This window comes from Canis lupus, chromosome 14, assembly GCF_011100685.1.
Source record: "Canis lupus familiaris isolate Mischka breed German Shepherd chromosome 14, alternate assembly UU_Cfam_GSD_1.0, whole genome shotgun sequence".
Lineage (NCBI taxonomy): Eukaryota > Metazoa > Chordata > Mammalia > Carnivora > Canidae > Canis > Canis lupus.
In genome coordinates this window covers 56,466,125-56,487,536 of record NC_049235.1, presented here as the reverse complement: position 1 = coordinate 56,487,536, position 21,412 = coordinate 56,466,125, and the positions used below count along the sequence as shown (strand labels likewise).

The 21,412-nt window shown below is 37.8% G+C and overlaps 1 protein-coding gene and 1 long non-coding RNA gene across 5 annotated transcripts in view; one reads left to right on the top strand and one right to left on the bottom strand.

Annotated features, from left to right (window-relative positions):
- The window catches only part of CFTR (CF transmembrane conductance regulator), a 162,420-nt gene that overhangs the window by 95,977 nt on the left and 45,031 nt on the right, over positions 1–21,412 (bottom strand). The window contains 7 exon segments of the mRNA NM_001007143.1: positions 1,816–1,998; positions 8,075–8,167; positions 10,084–10,330; positions 14,129–14,254; positions 15,101–15,264; positions 16,367–16,456; positions 20,236–20,451. Coding sequence (NP_001007144.1) covers positions 1,816–1,998; positions 8,075–8,167; positions 10,084–10,330; positions 14,129–14,254; positions 15,101–15,264; positions 16,367–16,456; positions 20,236–20,451 — 1,119 coding nt within the window.
- LOC111098853 lies at positions 5,427–13,958 on the top strand. Of its 4 annotated transcripts, none has more exons than XR_005369796.1 (4): positions 5,427–5,554; positions 6,214–6,526; positions 7,546–7,690; positions 13,899–13,958. It is a non-coding gene; the product is annotated as an uncharacterized LOC111098853 (long non-coding RNA). The 4 variants fall into 4 exon arrangements; XR_005369795.1 differs by lacking the exon at positions 13,899–13,958 and adding an exon at positions 11,847–13,887; XR_005369797.1 differs by lacking the exon at positions 13,899–13,958 and adding an exon at positions 11,299–13,887.

Genomic DNA, 21,412 nt, shown 5'->3' with positions numbered 1-21,412 from the left:
AAACATTCTTGTTTAGGTCACCTATTAATTTGTTTATGAACACCTCCTCCTATGGTATCTTTCCCTTTCAATAATGAAAATTGCTACTAATATTACATAATAGAAGGAAAAATAATACTTAAAGGAGGAACAAGTTTTCCTAAGAAGAAAATATACAACTACAGCTACTTTATTTAAAAGGCCGGTTTCACATGTAGAAAAACATAATTGGAGAGAGAAATGAGCAAATTGTATTACCACCATTGTGGACACCAACTCAATGACTAGACATTTTCTGCAGCATTTTATTTCCCAAGTTTCAAACTAAATCCAAAAATATGGTTCTTCCTATATTAGATATTAATGAATGTCTTTCAGGAATGTTTAATACCTACTTTTATTTACATTTTTGTCTTATTAACAGCAGTGCTTCTCCCTCTGTATCTTTCTTCCTTCCTTCCTTCCTCCCTCCCTTCCTCCTTTCCTTTCATCCTTGAGTTAGACCCTTTACCTGTCTTTGTTTTTTAATCTGTTAATTTTTTCAGGTGTATCTCTAAATATTCCTGGCTTATAATAAGTTGGGGGTAGGGAGTAGGAAGCTGACCAGCATTGAATAAATTAACATCATTACGTGTTTCTTTCAAAAACCTATCCCACTCAATAATTTTTCCTCATAATAAATCCTAAGCAAGCCTGAATCCATTCTCTAAAATTCCACAACAAAACAAAATTTAAATAAATAAATACATACATACATACATAAATACATAAATACATAAATAAATAAATAAAATTCCAAATCAACAAAATAGGGACCTTTTGCCTATGTGGTTACTGAGGTAAAATCTAAGCCATGGTTTTCCTGGAGCAGCTCTGAAAAATGTCTGTGCCAAAGATTGTTAAAAATGAATGATTAACTTACTCAATAAAGTTTCTGAATTTCTACCATGTATAAAACACTGTCGGGCAGCCCAGGTGGCTCAGAGGTTTAGCGCCGCCTTCAGCCCAGGGCGTGATCCTGGAGACCCGGGATCGAGTCCCACATCAGGCTCCCTGCATGGAGCCTGCTTCTCCCTCTGCCTGTGTCTCTGCCTCTCTCTCTCTCTCTCTCTCTGTGTGCCTTTCGTGAATAAATAAATAAAAATCTTAAAGAAAAAAAAGAAGAAAACACTGTGTTGACTTATATGTAAAACTTAAAAAACAAAAGGAAAGAATAAATAAATTAAAAAAGGCAAAAACAGACCCAAAAATACAGAGAACTGATGCTTGCCAGAGGGGGAGGTTGTGGGGGGATGGACAAAATGGATAAAAGGGAGTTGGAGATGTAGACTTCCAGGTATGGAATGAACCATCAATGAAAGGTACAGCGCAGGGAATATAATCAATGGTCTTATAATAGAGTTGTATCATGACAGATGGTGGCTACATTTGTGAGCATAGCAGAAGTACAGAGGTGTTCAATTGTTATGTTGAACACCTGAAATTAACATAACATTGGGTGTCAACTATGCCCCAATTGAAGAAAAGAAAAAAAGAGAAAAAATTTTAATAAATGTAAAGATCAGCACATGGGGAAAGAAAGACACTGTGTTCTGTGCCATGTAACATATAAAGACGCAGAAGAAAAAGTCACTGGAAGTAATATGAAGAAAAAAAAGACTAGAAAATATTATCAATAGAACAATTTATATTCTAAGAGACACTATATCCAAGCGTTCTCCTACTACCAACATTGAAAATTTCTCCAACATACCTTCTTACACTACAGACAAACTAGCAAAAGAAAGAAATGCCTGCCAAATTAAGTTGTCAATGGTGAAGAACAGAAGAGATTACCTTGCCTGCTCCAGTAGATCCAGCAACCGCCAACAACTGTCCTCTTTCTATCTTGAAATTGATGTCTTTTAGGACAGGAGTACCAAGAAGTGAGAAGTTGCTGAAGAAGAGGCTGTTGTCCCCATTGGAAATTTTTCTGTCATTACTGTTTTCTTTTGCTTTCTCAAGTAATTCCCCAAATCCCTGAAAAAATAGATACAGAGAAAATAAAAAGGTAGGCTTTTCAGGTATTTTCAGTAACTATTTGTTATATATTATGAAAAGCACATGGCACATGATCTACAGCCTATGGTATTTAATTATATAGCATGTGGGTTCTAGAGTACATGATGTAAAACACGAAAATTTTAATAAAGCATTTAATGAAAACATAATTTCAATATCCTAGATCGTTGCTCACCATCAAATTTTTTACCTGAAGTAAAAAGCCAGGAATACTGAAGGAGGTAACATCTCATTTCCTCCAATTTCACACTAAAGGAAATCTATGTGTCTTGCCTCCCTTAGAATAAGATTGCAGAAATGAGTGGCAGTATAAGGCATTTTTATTGACTAATTACTTCATTATTTACTCAATTCTTAATAATTTAATAAATCTAGTTGATATACATTAATTATCTACATTTTAAGGTTGTTATACTTTTTCTGGCACAAAGCAAGTTGAATGGCTTGATAATGAGAACTGACAGAGTGAATTCACTTATCTTCCATAAACTGAATGCACTCCCATAATGCCAAGGTTCTGACAAAAACTCATTTAGCACACTAAGACAATATACAAAAAACAGGGATTAATCATCTTTTGCCACCACTTAAAACTACACAATTTATGTCAACTTAACGATGTGTCAGAGGTATGTGTCATAGTTTTTCAAAATTCTTTTAGGTCATACATAAGCAATTGTTTGAAGACCACTGCTTTGGGTTCTCATGATATGTATGGCTAACATCCCCCTCAGTCATCAAACAACTAAAAGCAAAGCTTTTAGACGATAAAAGGTCTTTATAAAATGGGACAAAACATTTGCTATTCTCTTATTCATTTTTTTTTAAGATTTATTTATTTCTTTTAGATAGAGAGCACATGAGCAGGGGGCAGCATAAAGGGAAAGGAGGGGGACAGAATATTAAGCAGATTCCCCACTGAGCACAGAGCCTGACCAGGGTTCAAGCTCAGGACCCGGAGATCATGACCTGAGCCAAAACAAGAGTTGGATGTTCAACCCTCAACTGACTGAGCTACCCAGGTGCCCCTCTCTTACTCATTTATTTATCTCACAGATATTTATTGAGCATCACCTCTGTACTAAAGACCACTTCAAGAATCCCACATGGGACGCCTGGGTGGCTCAGTGGTTGAGCTTCTGCCTTCAGTTCAGGTCATGATCCTGAGGTCCTGGGATCGAGTCTCGCATTGGGTTCCCCAAGCAGAGCCTGCTTCTCCCTCTCCCTGTGCCTCTGCCTCTCTCTGTGTGTCTCTCATGAATGAATAAATAAAATCTTTTTTAAAAATCCCACATAGGAGAATAATGAATGAATAGATATTAATACTGAAACTGCTAGTGATAGAACTGAAAATCACACCAAATCTTATAGGAGGACATTACAAAGAATAAGCACAAGTAAATGACCAAGTAAATGAGCTTGGCCAAGTAAATGACCTGCAAGCTGAGCTATGAGGGCCAGAAGGGGGATTGCACAAGACCAGGAAATGGTATAGGTGATCCAGGAAGACAGATATGTATATACAATGACTTAGTCTTAAAAAACAAAATACATCTCAGAAACGGTAAACAGCCAATCAGATATATACGGCAAAATGACAAAAGGAGTCCTTGGTAAAGATGGGCAGTGTATGGGTAGCCCGGGTGGCTCAGCGGTTTAGCTCTGCCTTTGACCCAGGGCATGACCCTGGGGTCCCAGGATCAAGTCCCACACCGGGCTCCCTGCATGGAGCCTGCTTCTCCCTCTGCTTGTGTCTCTGCCTCTCTCTCTCTCTCTCTCTCTCTCTCTCTCTCTCTGTGTCTCATGAATAAATAAATAAAATCTTTAAAAAGAAAAAAAAAAGGGCAATGCAGGCTGTTGAAGAACTTGTACCATGCTTAGAAGCAGGACTTTGACCCATAAGCACTTGGACCAATGGAAGGCTGTTGTTGCTAATAATCTTCATTTCTGATTACAGAAGTAAGACACGTATTTCAAGAAATTTGGAAAATCCAGAAAAGCAGAACAAACAAATCACTTGTACTACCACTGAGAAGAAACCATACTCAACATTTCAACTGAAATCCCTCCACTTTCTCAGGGTGCTTGGGTGGCTCAGTCAGTTAAACACCTGCCTTCAGCTCAGGTCATGATCCTAGAATCCTGAGATCCAGCTGGAGTCCCCCCTCCTCCCAGCTCAGCAGGGAGCCTACTTTTCCCTCTCCCTCTCCTTCTGCCCCACTCATGCTCTCACTCGCTCTTTCTCTCTCAAATGAATAAATAAAAAGAACTTTTTAAAAAAATCCCTTCACTTTCTTACATATAAGTATAAACAAATATGATTTTTTATAAATATATACATATTACCAGGGATGAAGAGTACAGCAGCATAGGAAATAGAGTCAACATTATTGTAATAACTTTGTATGGTGACAGATGGTTACCACCCTCATCATGGTGAGCATTTGTAATGTATATACTTGTTGAATTGCTATGTTGTGCACTTGAAACTATATTTCAATAAAATATATATCATTTTTTTATAAAATTAAGAAAAAATAAAGTTGTGACCCACTTTTTTCTGACTTATAATAAAGCATCAATATTTTTAGATACCATTAGACATTATTTTTAATATAATTTCTAGTTGTAAGATAGTACCCAAGTATGAATAAACTGTATGCACATACTTTGCTATAAATTGGGCAGCACATTTTTTTTTGTTTAAATTCCCACAAATGGAGTTTCCAGAGCAAAAATTATGTGAAATTTCAAGTATTTTCAATAGTAATTCTAAATTTTCTTCCAACAAATATATGAGAATGCTGGTTTTCAAGAATCCTTATCAACACTGTTTTTTTGGTTTTGGATTTAACTTTGTTTTTATAATTTTACAGGTGAAAATGGAATCTCACTATTGATCTTATTTTTATTTGCCCCCTAATAAGATTGAACATTTTCCATGTTTACGTGTCCCGTGTATTCATGCATGAAATGGTTATGATATGTTTTCTCTTTACCCCATTCTTAGGGCATCTTCTCAACTAGGTGGCTAATGGTTGACAAGTTGTTATAACATTCTGAGCTTCAGTCTCCTATATTGTTGAGGGTATTAAATGAGGTAATATATGTGAAAGCAATATATGGGAAAGCAGCAATCACTCTTTTTTGTTTTGTTTTGTTTAAATAAGGAGCAGTACGGTGAGTGGTAACGCATTTTGGAGTCAGAGAAACTTAGGTTGACCTTTTAGCTCTGTCCTAATTAGTTGTCTAACCTTGTTCTAGTTGTTTAAACTCTCTAAGTTTCCTCTTCCTAATAAGTCAGTAGTAATTTGACCCACTTCCAGGTTTGGATGGAGGGCAGAGTCCTATATAATTCACCAGGGACTTGCCCCTTGGGTAACTGGGTGGATGATGATGCCAACAAAGGAAATAGCAAATTCACTGGAAGGAACGGGTTTGTGAAGCCTGATGAGTGATGAATGTGAAGTAATGTGAAGTCCTTGAGGACCATGGAAGATATTTTGAAATACATGTAAGAAGTTCAGGAAAGAAACGGGGGCCAGAAATTTGCATTTGAGACTCAGCAGCACATTGATGTCAGCTGGCCCTGAGCTTGAGGTCACCCACAGAGGGCATGAAATGATAGAAGAAGGCCTAAGTGGGGACCCGGTATCCATCACCATGGAAGTAGCAGGCAGGAAAGAGGTAGAAGTCATGGTCTGAGGATAAAATAATATGAAAAGAGTGGTTACCTTAAGGCTAAGTGATGGATTCAAGAAGAATGGAAGAGTTTTGGTGTGTTGGCAAAGGCAGACTCCAGACTACAGCAGGCAGGAGCCCATGAGAGATGAGAAAATGACAAAGGTGTGACAACAAAGGAGAGGACAGGGTTAGGTTGGGAGGACAAAGCTGGGTGGGCAAAAGCAAGAGAAGAATTTTTTTAACTTGAAAATATTCACATGTGAAAAGGAGTCAGTTGAAAGGAAATGTTGAAGCTTCTAGAGAGAAGACTGCTGGCCGCCTGTTCCAAGATGATGAAGCAAGGTAGTAATAGCTCAGTCAAGGGCAGGAGGAAACATACATCTTTCTCTGAGACATAAAGGAAGGAGTAAAGCATAATTCCAAGGGTGAACAGGGAAACCGGAAGCATTCGTAACTGATAATGGCTTCTCTTTTCTTTATGTTTTGTAGGAGGCAAGGCCATGAAGATCCTTAGAGAAGGAGGGGCTTTGGGGAAAGTGGCAAAAATCTGGCACAGCTCCTGGGGAAATGGTAAAGAACATTAACTAAAGACAAATGAAAAGATTTCCCAAGAAGGTTTACGGATCCCACTGAGGTTGAAACAAGAGCAGCGTAAAGCTTACAAATGACCTAAGTTTGTGATTTTCCCCAGATAGCACCTACTTCACCAAAGGCCACAAAGTAATGTTTTGCAGCAAAGAATTCAGTAGAAGGAAACAGGAATTGAGAGAGTTGTAGGAGAACTGAAACGACTGGTCTTGAGGTAAGCAGAGGTTGAACCAGGTAGAGTCCAAGGGAAGAGACCAGAAATCTTGAACCTGAAGGACTACAGTAAAGGTGGGATTTAGAGACAGATGGGGCTGGATGGTTAGGAAATTCTGGGCCAGGAAAGAGATTTCAGAGTGTAACATTTCCAAAGTGGAGGAAGCATACGTGCTCCCAAAGCTCAGGATGTGCTCGGACAGGAAGCTTCTGAAGAAGTCACCGTAGAGTACAGGTTCTTAGGACAGTACTGGAGGGACTGCTCGTGGATGTTGAAATTTCAGACATCACAGCAAAGGTTTAAGAAGCGCCACTATCCCGAGCAAATGTGATCAAGAAGAGTCCAGAGTTCGGCAGGTGACGGTCAAAGACTGGATGATGAGGATATAGCCAGATGGGAGGCAAGAGTTGGGTGAAGAGATTGTAGAAGATTTTTGCAGCAGAGCAGGGAAACAATTTTGTCTTAGGAAGGAAAATGTTAAACTTATTTTTGCCTAGAAGGGCCTTGGAAATTAGGAAGGAAAATGTTAAACTTATTTTTGCCTAGAAGGGCCTTTGAAACTCCTCAAAACAAAGAAGTAAAATCGATCTGATCCCTTTCTGACCTGACACTTTCCCAAAAAACAATGTTGCTAGGCAGATAAAGAATTATTCTCAAAAAAAAAAAAAAAAAAAAAAGAATTATTCTCTAACCGGTACCTTCAAAAATGAAGTAAAGTGAAGCTCTGGCTGTCAAGTTGCTTATATAAATAAGAACCAGTTTCAGGTATTTTGAAAAATGTCAAAATAACTCTTCTCTTTACCCAGCAGATATAAGTGATAAGGTAATAGGGACTCAATAGGTGTTCCCAATAATCAAATATTGCTTCTTGAGAGGCTGAATATCATTGCTAATATTTTTCTGGCTTTGAGATATGACAATCTTTAAGAGTGAATGGAAATAAATAAAAATAGAAAATAACACACTGATGTAGCTCTCATATATCTTTTAGATATATCATATATCTCATATATCTTTAGGATGACCCATGTATGATAACACATTGGACTGGGACTTGAGGTCAGAGAAAGGAGGATCTATTGAAGAACTAGTCTGCGCTTGGTACTCTGCTGAGCACTTCATACTTCACAACAAATTTGCATGAAGCCAGGCACCGGTTGCAAGGTAAATATCAGTATTTTGCTTTATAGATGGAGAACCAAAAGTTCCACAAGTAATTCGATCTAGATTAACACAGAGAATAAATGGCAGAGTCAGAAGTCACACCCTGCCCTATCAGGCACCAAAACCTATGAGATTTGTATCCCTTCCTAATCTGTTGTGTCAAGCAAATCACATGACTTGGAAGAAAATGAAGAGGCTTCTGTGTATTTAACATTCCTGGGCCTTGAGTTCTTAATGTATAGATTAAGTGCAGTGGTTGGTTCCCCTTCCAGTACAACCAGTTCAATTATCATTCTTTCTTGTCTAGTAAGATGAAAACCAGATTCAACAAGGAGAAAATGCCATAGTATTTACAGCAAACAATTAAAAAAAAAAAATTCTGACCTCCTCCCAGAAGGCTGTTACATTCTCCATCATTACTTCCGTAGTTGTTAAGTTATATTCCAACGTCTTATACTCTTGCTTTTGTAAGAAATCCTGTTTATAAAAGAAGGGAAAAAAATTGTACTCGAAGAGCATCATGGCATTATTACATCTATTTTACACTCTAACAGTATTTGGATTTTATGAATATTTATGAATATATTTATGTACAGATTAGAAATCCCTTCTTAATAAAATAATCGTTCACAGTTTTGTAAAGTCAATTTGCCAAGCACTAGGATTTATCACATTTGAAATGCACTCTTAAAACATGTGCTATTTTATAAAACTCTCTTCCTACGTTAGATTTTTAACACACAATTGATTCTTCCCTCCACGCTCACATGCTAACCTGGGTGATGAACTTACGAGGCCTCCCTGGTTACCCTCCAGTGTGCCTGCCTCAATTCAACATTAGGACAGAGAGAAGGCTTCTGTCTTCACGTCTAGAGCACCCTCCTTATTAGAGGCATCGATAGCATCACTTCTCTGGTGTACGTACAGGTTTGAAGATCTGATATAACTGATTTTAAAGCATCAAACCCTGACTCTAAAGGAGGGCTCTACTCGACATTATTAGAGCTCTAGAGGGAAAGGTGGGAGCATTGGGAAGAATTAAGTACCTATATCCTGAAGTCCTCAGCACAGCAGGTATTGAGGACAGCCTGCTCCTTGCCTTGCTTTTGCTTTTCCTCCTCTACTCTTCTCTCACCCTCTATCTCTATTTTGGTTTCTCTCTTTTTCTCCCAGTTTAGTTTCTCTGTCTGTGTTCCTGTTTGGTGACTCTCCCGGTCTTTGTGACGTTCTCTCTTTGAGTCTGTATGTGTGTTCATTCTCTCTCTCTCTCTCTCTCTCAGTTGAGAAGGGTTAACAGAAGAAATAGGATTAGTCCCAGAGCTGCTATGGTTCTGAGTTACATTCCCCAGTTCGTCTACCTCACAGATCTCAAACTCACACATCTTCAAGATGATAAACTTAAGGAGGGTGGCTGAGGAAAGTGCACAGAACTGGAGAGGCCAGGCCCTCTTTGGGGGGGGGGGGGGGCTGCCGCAGCTCACAGGAGAAGAGGACCCAGTTACTACATATTCCGACTCTTCAAAAGAGGCTGAAGACATGATTTATTGTATATGTAACATCTCCCAACTTTTAAACGCTGAGAACTAATGCAAATGGTTTGTTTATTTGTTTGTTTTAAAATTTAAAGGTCAAGTGAAACAGGTCCAAGGCCAAACTTCGGTCCGTGGGTCACCACTGGCAAAGTCTGGCCAAGACCACATAAGGGCAGAACCACCTAAAAGTGGCTCACCCTTCAGCCTCATTGTTTATTTCTATCACAGTGATTTATTTTCTGGTTAAATATTTAAATGGACATCAAAAAAGTACAAGACAGTTTGATCTACATATGAATTATAAAAATTATAACCACACATAAATTCATGATGGTGATTCAATTAGCTAAATAAACACTGGGCATAATCACCCAAGGACTTTAGAACCTCTCTTCTAAGCTACAGCTACATCAGCTTTGCTAGGATGTGGCATAAAATGCCATTCTCATCTATCTTACTTTCTGGAAAGTATGTTGTAAAGTTTTGAAAAATTTAAGGTGAACATATTTAGTTTTCGCTGGAATGTTTTCTAACTTCCTGGTGAATCTGTTACCATCTTTTGCACATTTGCCAAGCTCATGAGAACCAATCTATTAGTTGATTTCTTAAATAAAATTCTCCAGAATACAGAAACAATATTTCCGTCAACTCCTTTGACTTAAGAGAATCTCAGGCCTTCGTTTTTATTTCACTAGGTTTTCATCACAAGGGCTTGTTAGACCACATGTAGACACCAAGAGAGGAAATCCTGAGCATCAAACGGGCCCAAGACCAACACTTCATCTCCAGAGAGGTTGCTCACTAGAAAAGTTCAAAACTGTTCTAAAATCATTGCATATGATGCCCTGTTGGGTACATTACCTGTATTTTGTTTATTGCTCCAAGAGAGTCATACCATGTTTGTACAGCCCAGGGAAATTGCCGAGTGACTGCCATGCGCAAAACGATGCAGAATGAGATGGTTGTGAATATTTTGCGAAGGATGATTGTTTTGATCAGTGCATAGGGAAGCACAGATAAAGACACCACAAAGAACCCTGAGAAGAAGAAGGCTGAGCTATTGAAGTATCTCACATGGGCTGCCTTCCGGGTCAGTTTCAGCTCTGTTCTATAAAAAAAAAATATATAAAATTTGGGATGCTTATCAACTTTTCAAATACCAGGCATCTTGGAATGTAAAACCTGAACAGAAGCTCTCAAGGCTTTCTGCCTGTGTTCTGATCCTAGCTCCATCCTATGTGAGCTGTGTGACCTCGGGCAAGACATGTAATCTCTCTGGGCCTCAGTTACCCTCTCTGAAAGGGGGGCAGTAATGAATATACCAGTGTCTTGGACATCTTACCTGTAAATATTATTTTTAAGTTATAATTTATAATCTTAATTATAATTACTATTGCTATTATGAGAGTATTTTAATATCTTGAGTCACTTCATCATTAACTTGGAAGATTAGTGAGACTTTGATTCAAATGCTTTGTTTGTTGGGTGGTGTTTTAAGTAATTAAGCATGGAAATGAGGACAGCATTGCCAGATTTATGAAGGAAAAATACACTTTTGTGATTCCCTAGTGGATTCTTAACATTTTAGAAATGCTAGCTCGGCTTTGAAGAACACTAAAAATAACATAGAAGCCACAAAAGAATAGTTTCCCAAATCTTAGCATAGGAGAAAATCACCTGAGAAACTTATTAAAATGCAGTCTCAGGCCCACCCCTCAGAGATACTGAATAAGTCCATAGGCTTCCAGCATCCATGCTTTAAACAAGAACCCAAGTGATTCTGTTGCAGGTAGTTCTTGAAAAATTACAAAAGAACAGCTACTATATCCTTTCTGTCTCTCACTTTATATAATTCTTTGCAAAAAAAAAAAAAATCATTTTTTAAAAGATTTTATTTCTAAGTAATCTCTACAACCAAAATGGGGCTCGAACCCACAATCTCAACATCAAGAGTCACACACTCCACAGACTGAGCCAGCCAAGTGCCCCTGCAACAATCATTTTTACTTCTGATCTTCTGGTCTGAACTGTAAATGTGAACTTTTTTTTTTTTTTTTTTTTTTTTAACACATGTAGAAGAAGTTTCAATGCTCCAGCAGGTAGAAAACGGGGAATGCAGATGCTGCTAATGAAAGAGAACAATGCTGCCTTCAACCTCCAGCCCACTCTTCCAGGACTAGAAAACTTAGAGTCAATTGAGATCCTCCTATTCAGCTCTTGCAAGAAAAAAAGCAGCAATGAACAGATGAGCAGAGGGTTCTGGAGGGAGAGAGCAACAGCAATAGCTGTGCCTGGCATTTAGGGTGCTAGTTCACACATTTGTAGAATTCAGAGAAGTTTTCATTCTCAAGTAGTAGAATTCAGGGGAAAAAAAAAATCTTTTATTTTTTTTTTTAGTCTGAAAAAAAGTATAATCCTGAGCACTCTGATACAGAAAACAAAATTCAATGTGTCCATCCCAGGCTGTGATTCACAATCTAATGTGGTCTAATGCTTACTTATTTCAATCACTTGGAGCTGAAGGCAGATTGTGATTTTAGAATCTCACTGGGGTTTGACCCCTGGCTCTGCCAGTTACAGCCAACCCATCTTTGGTAAACTGCTCTTCCCTTTGGTTCCTACAGAATCCACCTGTGCGGAATGGAAACAATACCATCTCCCTGGAAGAGTCACTGCCAAGGTTAATGAGAGCTCAGCGGATGGCCTAGCACTTAGAATCCTTAATCTTCAACAGAAAAAAACAAAAGGAGAAACATTGGCTAGGTTGATGTTAATAAAATGCTAGAAAGAGTGTTTACAAAAATGTTCACAGGTTTGTGATAATTGTTGAAATGTATTAGAAACAGTTGAGGAAAATGGAAGAAGTGGTATGACAAGAAAAAAATAATGGACTCACAAACATTTATAAGGATCACGCAGAAAGCAGTACTCTCCATAATAAAATCACTTGTACTTTATGAGTCATAAAAATATTTTATTAGTTTCTTATAAAAAAAAACTTGAAAGTGACTTTATTACAGGAGAGCAATAAAGAAATATATTGGCAAGGAGTTTCACACAGTCTCTGCCCAGGACCATCTGGGCCCAGGCTGAGGTAATCACCCCTCGAAGCGCATCCTGCCAATCTCTTCCAAGACATTATATTTGCTCTTTTGAGTATCAGAAGCAATTCTTGCTTTCCCATATTTATGTCAGCACTTCCAAGCCTTTTCAGGTAACAATTTCATGCCAGGTTAAGGAACCAGATTATACAAGTTACAACCAACCGTTGGCTATTAGAATTGGTCAGACAGAAATACAAAATACAAAGGGTGAATTTCATCTTTTGAGGAAGAGGAAAAATAAAAATCAAAGTCAGGAAAAGTCAGCACCTAGAGTGTCCTGAACAGGAGTTTATCTTGACGCCCGAGACAAGCAGATGCTCTGATGAACATTTCATCCCATTCTTGGGATGCCTGTGCTCATAGGCATAGAAGTGACCAAGGGGACAAGTATGATGGAGAACTCACTTGTTAATAAGAAAAACAACTTCAACCAACTAAACAATTCCCCAAGATCTTTAAGGATGTTTCTGGAAAGAAAATACAATTCCTTTCCTGGATTTGCTTTGAAAAGCATAATAAAAACAGGTGACCAATAATGTTTGGGAAATATTTACTCTTTCACTCTTTCTATTTACATGGCAAAAGGACTTGATATTTCAGCATTTCTTTTGTTGTTCCAATCACACACCTGCAGCTCAGTTACCACCCTCTACCAGAATCAGCAACCCCAATTCCTCATAGCCATATTCACACTATCTAAAAGGGTACTCTGCTCTTTAGTATATTTTTCCCTGTGAAACTCTTGTGTGCCATAGGAGCTGAAATGATCTGGTCTTCAACAGTAGTATGTCTATTACTGAGTCTCCTAGAACGCTTTTTTTTTTTTTTTCTAGAACCCTTTTTGATTGCAGTTTGTAAAACATGGACCTTGACTAAAGAAAAATGGTCTCGTGGCTGCAGAAATACCCTAATTTATATTGTGCCCCAAATATGTCACAGTTACCATACCTCAGTCTGGGCTGTACTTTTTGGCTGGATATAATCTTTACCAATCAGCGAAAGAGAGGTTATCTGACCTGAAACAGGCTAGAGACAGGTGCCAAGCACTGATTCTATCTCAGGTGATGGCTTTTGTTGCTTGAGCTGACCTCTTAAATGCAGGGTTTCTAGAAACACAATTTATGGATATTACCCTGCATTATTATTAAGTTAAGGAAAAACAATGATATCTAAGCCAAAGAGAAGAATTTCTTTCTTTTTTTTATGAGCCATAACATAAGTGAAGTGGAATAACAAAAAATCACTTCATTGGTTCAGAATTATGACTCTGGTAGTTTCATTTAAGGTTTCAATCAGCTTCCAGCATTGTGATCATTATTTTTGTCAAATAAAGCATAATAAGCAGCTATAAACTCAGACAGGAAATTCTTTTATGAGGCATAAATATCCTTGGAATTAAAAATAACATATTGAACCAACTATATACAACTACAGCCCATGAAAAGGACTTTATGTCACTTGATATTGATGCATGAATATTGATATAACTTAAAACAATTGATTGTCAGAAACTTCAAATATGAACTGGGAGTAAGTCTGTTGTGACATACTTATTTTTAAAATATTAAACAGGGACACCCGGATAGCTCAGAGGTTGAGTGCCTGCCTTCGGCTCAGATCGTGACCCTGGGGTCCTGGGATCGAGTCCCACGTCGGGCTCCCTGCATGGGGCCTGCTTCTCCCTCTGCCTGTGTCTCTAACCTCTCTCTCTGTGTCTCTCATGAATAAATAAATAAAATCTTAAAAAATAAAATATTAAACATTAACAGGCTAATTATATTGAAATTATCAGAAAGACTTACTGTCTTATGTTTTCAATTATTTTTTCCATTGCTTCCTCCCAGCAGTATGCCTTAACAGATTGGATATTTTCAATCACTTCTGAGGTGATCACGAGTCTTTCATTGATCTTTCCAGCTCTCTGATCTCTGTAAATCAATCAATCAATCAAATACTTAGTAAAACCAAGTTAAACTGTCAGCAAGAACTATAAAAGCTTTAAAAAAAAAGAAAAAGCCACACTTCTTATTAAACAGATGGACATTTATGTTATTATCTGACAGATGACAACAAAAATAATACCTATCTTTTAGTAAATGCCCTCTATGTGCTATTTACTACTAGACACATTCCATAGACTGTCCAGTGTAGGACACTTCACGGTGGTGAAGTCCAAGAGAAATGGTTATCTCCACTTTAAAGATGAAAAATCAGAGACTCTGTGAGGCAAAGTAGCCTGAGTCAGGTCACATAACTAGTAAGAGTACAATCTGGGATTCAAGCCAAGTGCTAACAAAGACACTCCAAATTTTGTATATGTTTTATCATCTTCTAGCTGACAAATTCTAGAAGGCCTCTATCACAAGCTGGGACTGGTATCACTGATTCATTCTGCAATAAAAAAATAACTAAGGCCCCGGTATGATGATCTATGAACCAGAGTATGAAAAACCTAGAAGACTCTACCTAAAATATATGCATTCCCTCCAATGTACGTATATGCTTTATCCATTCTACCTGAACCTTATGATCTATAAAACTGAACTCAATCTTCACCTATTTAAAAAGAAATTCTATAGACTGATAAGCCAAAAAATGTCCTGTTGATATAGGGAGTATTATTCACACCTTAAAAACAATTCCTTTTTCAGTGACACCCAGTACGTAGATCCCGGTTCAGTAAATAGAGCAGGCCTGATTCTACTAGAGTTGACTCTTTGGAAATCTGATTTAAGACCCTTCCAAGCTATCAAGCTCTGTAACAAGAGTGCTACCTGTACTTCATTATCATTCTTCCCAAACCAGCTTGGACAAGGGCGAGGACTATGAGGAAAGCAAGACCACAGAAGGCAGAGGCTTGTAACAAATCCCAGAGCAGCCCCATCAGGAGCGTCACTTGTAGAGGAGCAATCCACACGAAATGCGCCAGTGCAAGTCCCTGGAAAATAAAATAACAGTGAAAACCAGTGACAAACAAATGAGCCTGAATGAGAAAAAGTGAGCACAGCAAGGTCATAAAATCAAACACATCATGGTTCCCAGCATGCTAAAATTAGGGTGTTTGCTATGTGCAGCACATAGCAATGTGCTTAAACATTCTGCAAATAGACTAGGTTTTCCCAAGGAACAAATTTCAAGTCATTGCACTTTTAAGTATTTTTATTCAGTGGAATTAAGATTAAATAGCATAAGTATCATGTCAGGGGTTTATTTTAAATAACTTACTTCTATCTGGATAAAGCAAGAGCCATGGTGTAAACATGAAAGAGCAAAAGAGTCTCCAAAGGCTCAGTATAACAACTCTATCTCCTGACAAAATATTAAGAATAAATACATGCTTAATTCAATAGTAATTTGTTGAGCACCTGCTGTGGGTTTAACACTATGTTAAATACTAAGAATGCTAAAATAAATAAAACACACTGTCTGACCTCAAAGACCTTGTATTTATTTGTGTCATAAGACAGCACTGAACATGAAGTGCTCAGCATATCATATTCAGCCAAAGTAAATAACTGATTTAAAGTACTAAAAGGAGGGGCACCTGGGTGGCTTAGTCAGTTAAGTGTCTACCTTTGGCTCAGGTCACCATCCCAAGGTCCTGGGATCAAGTCCCATGTTGGGCTTCCGGCCTAGCAGGGAGTCTGCATGTCCCTCTCCCTCTGTAGCTCCCCCTGCTTGTGCTCCCTATCTCTCTCTCTCTTTCTCTCTGTGTCAAATAAATAAAATCTTTTTAAAAAAAAAAGAATAAAGTATTAAAAGGACACAGTAAAGTATTAAAAGGGATCTGATAAAAATTAAATTTCAAAAAACTTCATGAAATATTCAGCAAGCCGAGATGCCTTTGCATTGGGTGGTTCCATGAGACCCCAGAATGACACTCTGCTATACAACCATAGCTTGTAGAAATAGGGAAGGTAGGGATATATATTATAATATACATATATTATTATATATACTGTTAACTGACCCAGGAAAACCCTTGGGGTTGTAGGAGTTATAATAATAATGCATAAAACATTAAATCAGTAGGTACATACTTCATCGAATTTGTTCAGGTTGTTGGAAAGGAGACTAACAAGTTGTCCAATACTTATTTTATCCAGAACACGGCTTGACAGCTTTAAAGTCTAAAAGGAAAATGGGAAGTTAGGTGATGTGGACAAAGAGAAGACAAATATAGGAATAAGTAACATAGTACCACAGCTAAAGAATTAGGTATTTTTAAGTAAAGGTAATGAAAATTATTATTATTTTTTTTTTTTTAGGTAATGAAAATTATTACTTTATGTTCATCTACCTTGGTATTTTCTCAGATTTATAAGTACTTCTCTTCACAAAAAATACTATACTAGCATGCCTGTGATTATTTCGTTTTTCAGCATCTAGACAGCAATGACATGTTTTCTACTCCAAAACAGGAATGATACAGCCCATTTATATAGTATAGAGGTTTTGGTAGGGTTTTTTGTTTTGTTTTGTTTTTATAGGAAGCAAAGTTTGAGATTAAAACCTATAACTTTGGAACACTTGGGTGGCCCAGTGGGTTAAGGGCCTGCCTTCAGCTCAGGTCATAATCCAGGAGTCAGGAAATCAAGCCCTGACTCCCTGGTCAGCGGGAAGTGTGCTTCAGCCTCTCTCTCTGCCTCTTCCCCCTGCTTGTGTTCACACACTCTCTCTCCCTCAAAAATAAATAAAATCTTTTAAAATAAAAAACTTAAAAACCATAACCTTAGAGTAACCCTACTGACCTATAACAGAGTTCTATAATAATTCTATTGAATGAAGTTACAGTTGAAGTCGACAAAGTATATTATGAATCATTAAGGATTTTTGTGAAAGACTGTATTAACGATACAAAATCCTTAAATAGTACAAAGAAAAATATACCCCTATACACAAATATAATTGTTAAGTAGATAAATCAAACACAATTATGAAAGATCACAGTTTTACTTAGGCTGTAAAATTCAGTAAGAATTGATTAGCCATTAGATGCCTTTGATTGGAGAGTACCCATCCAGCATTGTTTCAACTGAATGTATCTATATTGAGCACTTAAGTGATGCAAATCACTGGAGTCAAGGCTCAGGGATTATTATTAGGATTTACTAATGCATTGTTCTTTTTTTAAAGATTTTATTTATTTATTCATGAGAGACACAGAAAGAGGCAGAGACACAGGCAGAGGGAAAAGCAGGCTCCCTGAGGGGAGCCCGATGTGGGACTGGATCCCAGGACCCTGGGTTCACGCCCTGAGCTGAAGGCAGACGCTCCACTGCTGAGCCACCCAGGCGTCCCCACTAATACATAATTCTTGCCTCAGGGTGGAGCATACACAACCACATATGGTATGGTAAATGAGCTAAAGGGTGCAGAACATAATAGGGTAGGTAAGAGAAGGTTCACACATCTGGTTATAAAAATCTGCACTTTATTGAGGAGATAGAATTTAAGATGGGTGGAGAATAATGAACAGCAGTTAGATTAGCACAGATGAAGAAGGAATCAAAGCACTTCATTTCAAATCACTATTAGAACAGAAGGACAGGGAAAATTCTATCGAGCTGGTTAACACATGACTCAGTAAGAAACTGTCCGTCTCAGGGGATTTGAGTCCTCTCCAGAGGCCTTCACAGGAAGCTATGCACACAGGGAGCACTCAGTGAATATTTGTTCATTTTAATTACCTCTATCTTCTAGGAATTCAAAGGATAAATTTAATTTGTATTCATTATTTTCTTTCATTTTTAAAGTTTAATCGACATATAATTGACATACAATCCTGTCTTAATTTCAGGTGTACAACATAATGATTTGACATTTATAAATGTATTTAGATTTATCATCTAAAATATAATTTGGGGGTGCCTGGGTGGTTCAGGGGATGAGCATCTGCCTTTGCCTGGGGTCCTTGGATTGAGTCCCCACATCGGGCTCCCCGCAGGGAGCCTGCTTCTCCCTCTGCCTGTGTCTGCCTCTCTCTCTCTCTCTCTCTGTCTTCATGAATGAATGAATAAAATCTTTTAGAAAATAAATACAATATAATGTGAATGCATAATAGTCACAGATCTTAGAACAATGCAGAACAGCACTGTAGTACAAACATTGGGATATTGTAGGAAAGAGTTCGTGGCTGCCTGCCATGTGGATGGAGCTGGTCAGATATGGGACCAGTTAACTTTAGGCTCACTTTAGGGACCAAACCACAGCCACAGTGAAGATACAATTGCATTCTCTGGTGATGATGCCAACGCAGGTCAATAAGTGTGCCTAGAGGGGTAAACCAACTGGGTAATAACACAACTATTCAAAAATGAGAGGAGGAAGGAGAGATACAATAGCCTCTAACTTTTCCTGAATGTGTTCTGGATCTGTAAGTACATAGATTGCTGTATTTGTGCTAAATGTTATATAGGGACTTATTTACAAACTAACCCTCTCCTTCTTTGATCCCCCCTTCCCTTGAGCCCAGAGTACTTCATACCTCTCTCCTCCTGTATAACACAATTTGCCTTGCTCTATCACCCCAGTACTTCCCCGCTCTGATATCTAGATAATCCCCCATGTCAAGGACTATGATTTACCCATTTCAGAAATTTCGAAGTTTTTGCACAGTTCTCCATACTTTTTAGGTCTTAGTTTCTTAAAACATTTTAGGCATAAAACAGGGATAATAGTTCTTACCATAGAGAGTTTTGGAGAAGATCAAATGAAATAATATATCCAGTTCACCTAGAAGCTTGTCATGGACGTCCTTAGCTATTATCCATCATTATGATAATATGCACTTTTCATAAATATTTTTTAAATTGAATTGAACTTCCTTTGGTGTGCATGCTGTGCCACTCTATCTCCTAAGTGATATCTAATAATTTGTTCACTTACATAAAATTTCTGGATCAAAATAAAATTCTGTTGATTTATTGCCCATCTTTTCCTGGTACTTGTGAACTGATGAGATTGTAACTGAGGTGATCCGACTAAACTGTGGACTCCATTTTTTTTCTTATGCCTCCATAAAAGGCTGTTTTGAACAATAAAGTATGACTATCAAGGTTTTACAACACAACTGACCTTGCCTCTATGTTATGGAGTGTTATGGGTTATTTGCTTGAGGTGATTTCAGATCCATGTCCCTTGTAAGCCAAGTATATAAAGTTTTTACATTGGGGGAAGAAAAAGAGAAGAAAGGTAAAGCAATATCCCAATGATTCAGCCAAAAAGAGCTTTCTAAAATGAGATGGTAGATCCAAGCAGTCACACGTTGTCTAGAAAGCCATGCATGGAAATGACCTTACATTGTGTTTCTAAGGTAGGTAAGTCTTAATCTGCATTCCCCTAAATCATGCTTCAGAAACTTGGGCTCTTGTCTGGACAACGCACACAGAAAAGCAGAGGAGGTTCTGATGGCTCCCGTGCATGTGCTGTTGCAAAAATTCTTAATTTACAGGACTCACAGAATGACAAAAATCTAACTCAAAGCAGTGGATGAGCAGATGCCACCACTGTGTCTTAACTAATTAAAGCAGAAACTGTTAATGCTCGGATTAGCACTAACAATTACATACTATACTCTTGTTATTGAGACCTAAAGATAACCTGGCATTTTACCACAGGACGATATTATGCCAATGACTTTTATGTAGATAATAAGCATTGTTTTAATGGAAGCCATAGATTCTAAAAAATTATGACATGACTAGTTTTTTTAAAAATCCATAATACAGGCAGTTTATAGAAGATGTTCAATAATTATTAGCTGACATGAACTGTATTGATTACCAAGGAAAATTAGAAACATTAATTATTGTTGCCATTTACTTCGCAGGCATATAAAATTGATTTCAGCATTTACCCCTTATGTGTATCAACATGACATTTAAAACATGCTGCAAGAAAGCATTACCTTCTTATAAATCAAACTAAACATAGCTATTCTGATCTGCATTCCAATGTGATGAAGGCCAAAAATGGCTGGGTGCAGGAGCAGCGGCCTCATGATAAAGAGAAGGCATAAGCCAATGGCTAGGTAGATTGCAATGGAGCGTTCCTGCTTGTTATCTGGATCATAGGAAGCTATGATTCTTCCAAGTAAGAGAGGCTGGACCGCTTTGGTGACTTCCTAAAAAGAGGAAAAACAAAGAAATTAGATTTCATTTCCTTGTCATAAAATGGCCCCACAATTTCCACACAAAAATTTCCATCTTTAGAGAAGGATTTAAGATGGGCTTACATTGAGAGCCATGCCATATTGACATTATTATCAATATTTTTATACTTTGAAATAAGATTTGATTTGGGTTATAGCAAAAGTCATTTGGAGACAAGTTTATATATAAGGAAGGTATCTCTGAAAAGGGAAGAGTGACCATAAAGTAAAGGTATGGTTTCTGGAATAGTGTGTTCATTGGTAACATTGACATAGCACTGAACAGTTTATGAAATACTTTCATTTGATTTTCATGACAACTTTAGGAGTCAGAGTAGGCATTATTATTTTCACTTTGCAGAAGAAGAAACTAAGGCAGAAGACACCAAGTGACCTGATAAAGAACTAGAAGCATTCTGAGTAGTGGCATTTCTATAATAAAATAGCTTCTCAAGGCAACCACAAAAAGGGGAGCTGCATGCAGGCACCGGTGGCATTTAAATTTAGCCACTTCCACGTCCAGTGTCATGTCCTTCCTGGTCTGGAATAGGTATGGACTTCAGGGAAGGAGCATTATAACCAATTCCAACCTCACGCCCGTTTCCAGTGGTTTATCAACTCTTCAAAGACCTGTGAGTTAACACAGGAGGACGAAAGTTGTGTTTCCAAATGCATCTAATCAGGATCTTCAATTAACTACTAAATCAAACTGTCCATCAAATTCATTACCACCACTCCTGAATATATGGGAATAGATTTGAATTCAAATGGTGTCTCGGCCATCTTACTAAATTGCTTTCAAAAGGGAAAGACACATAATCTCCCCACCTTGTTCTAGGATGGCCCAGTGAAATGGGGATCTGAGGCTAAACCCTGCAGGGACGTGATGCAATGCTAACTGATTCCATTTCAAAGATATATTTTCCAGCCAGAC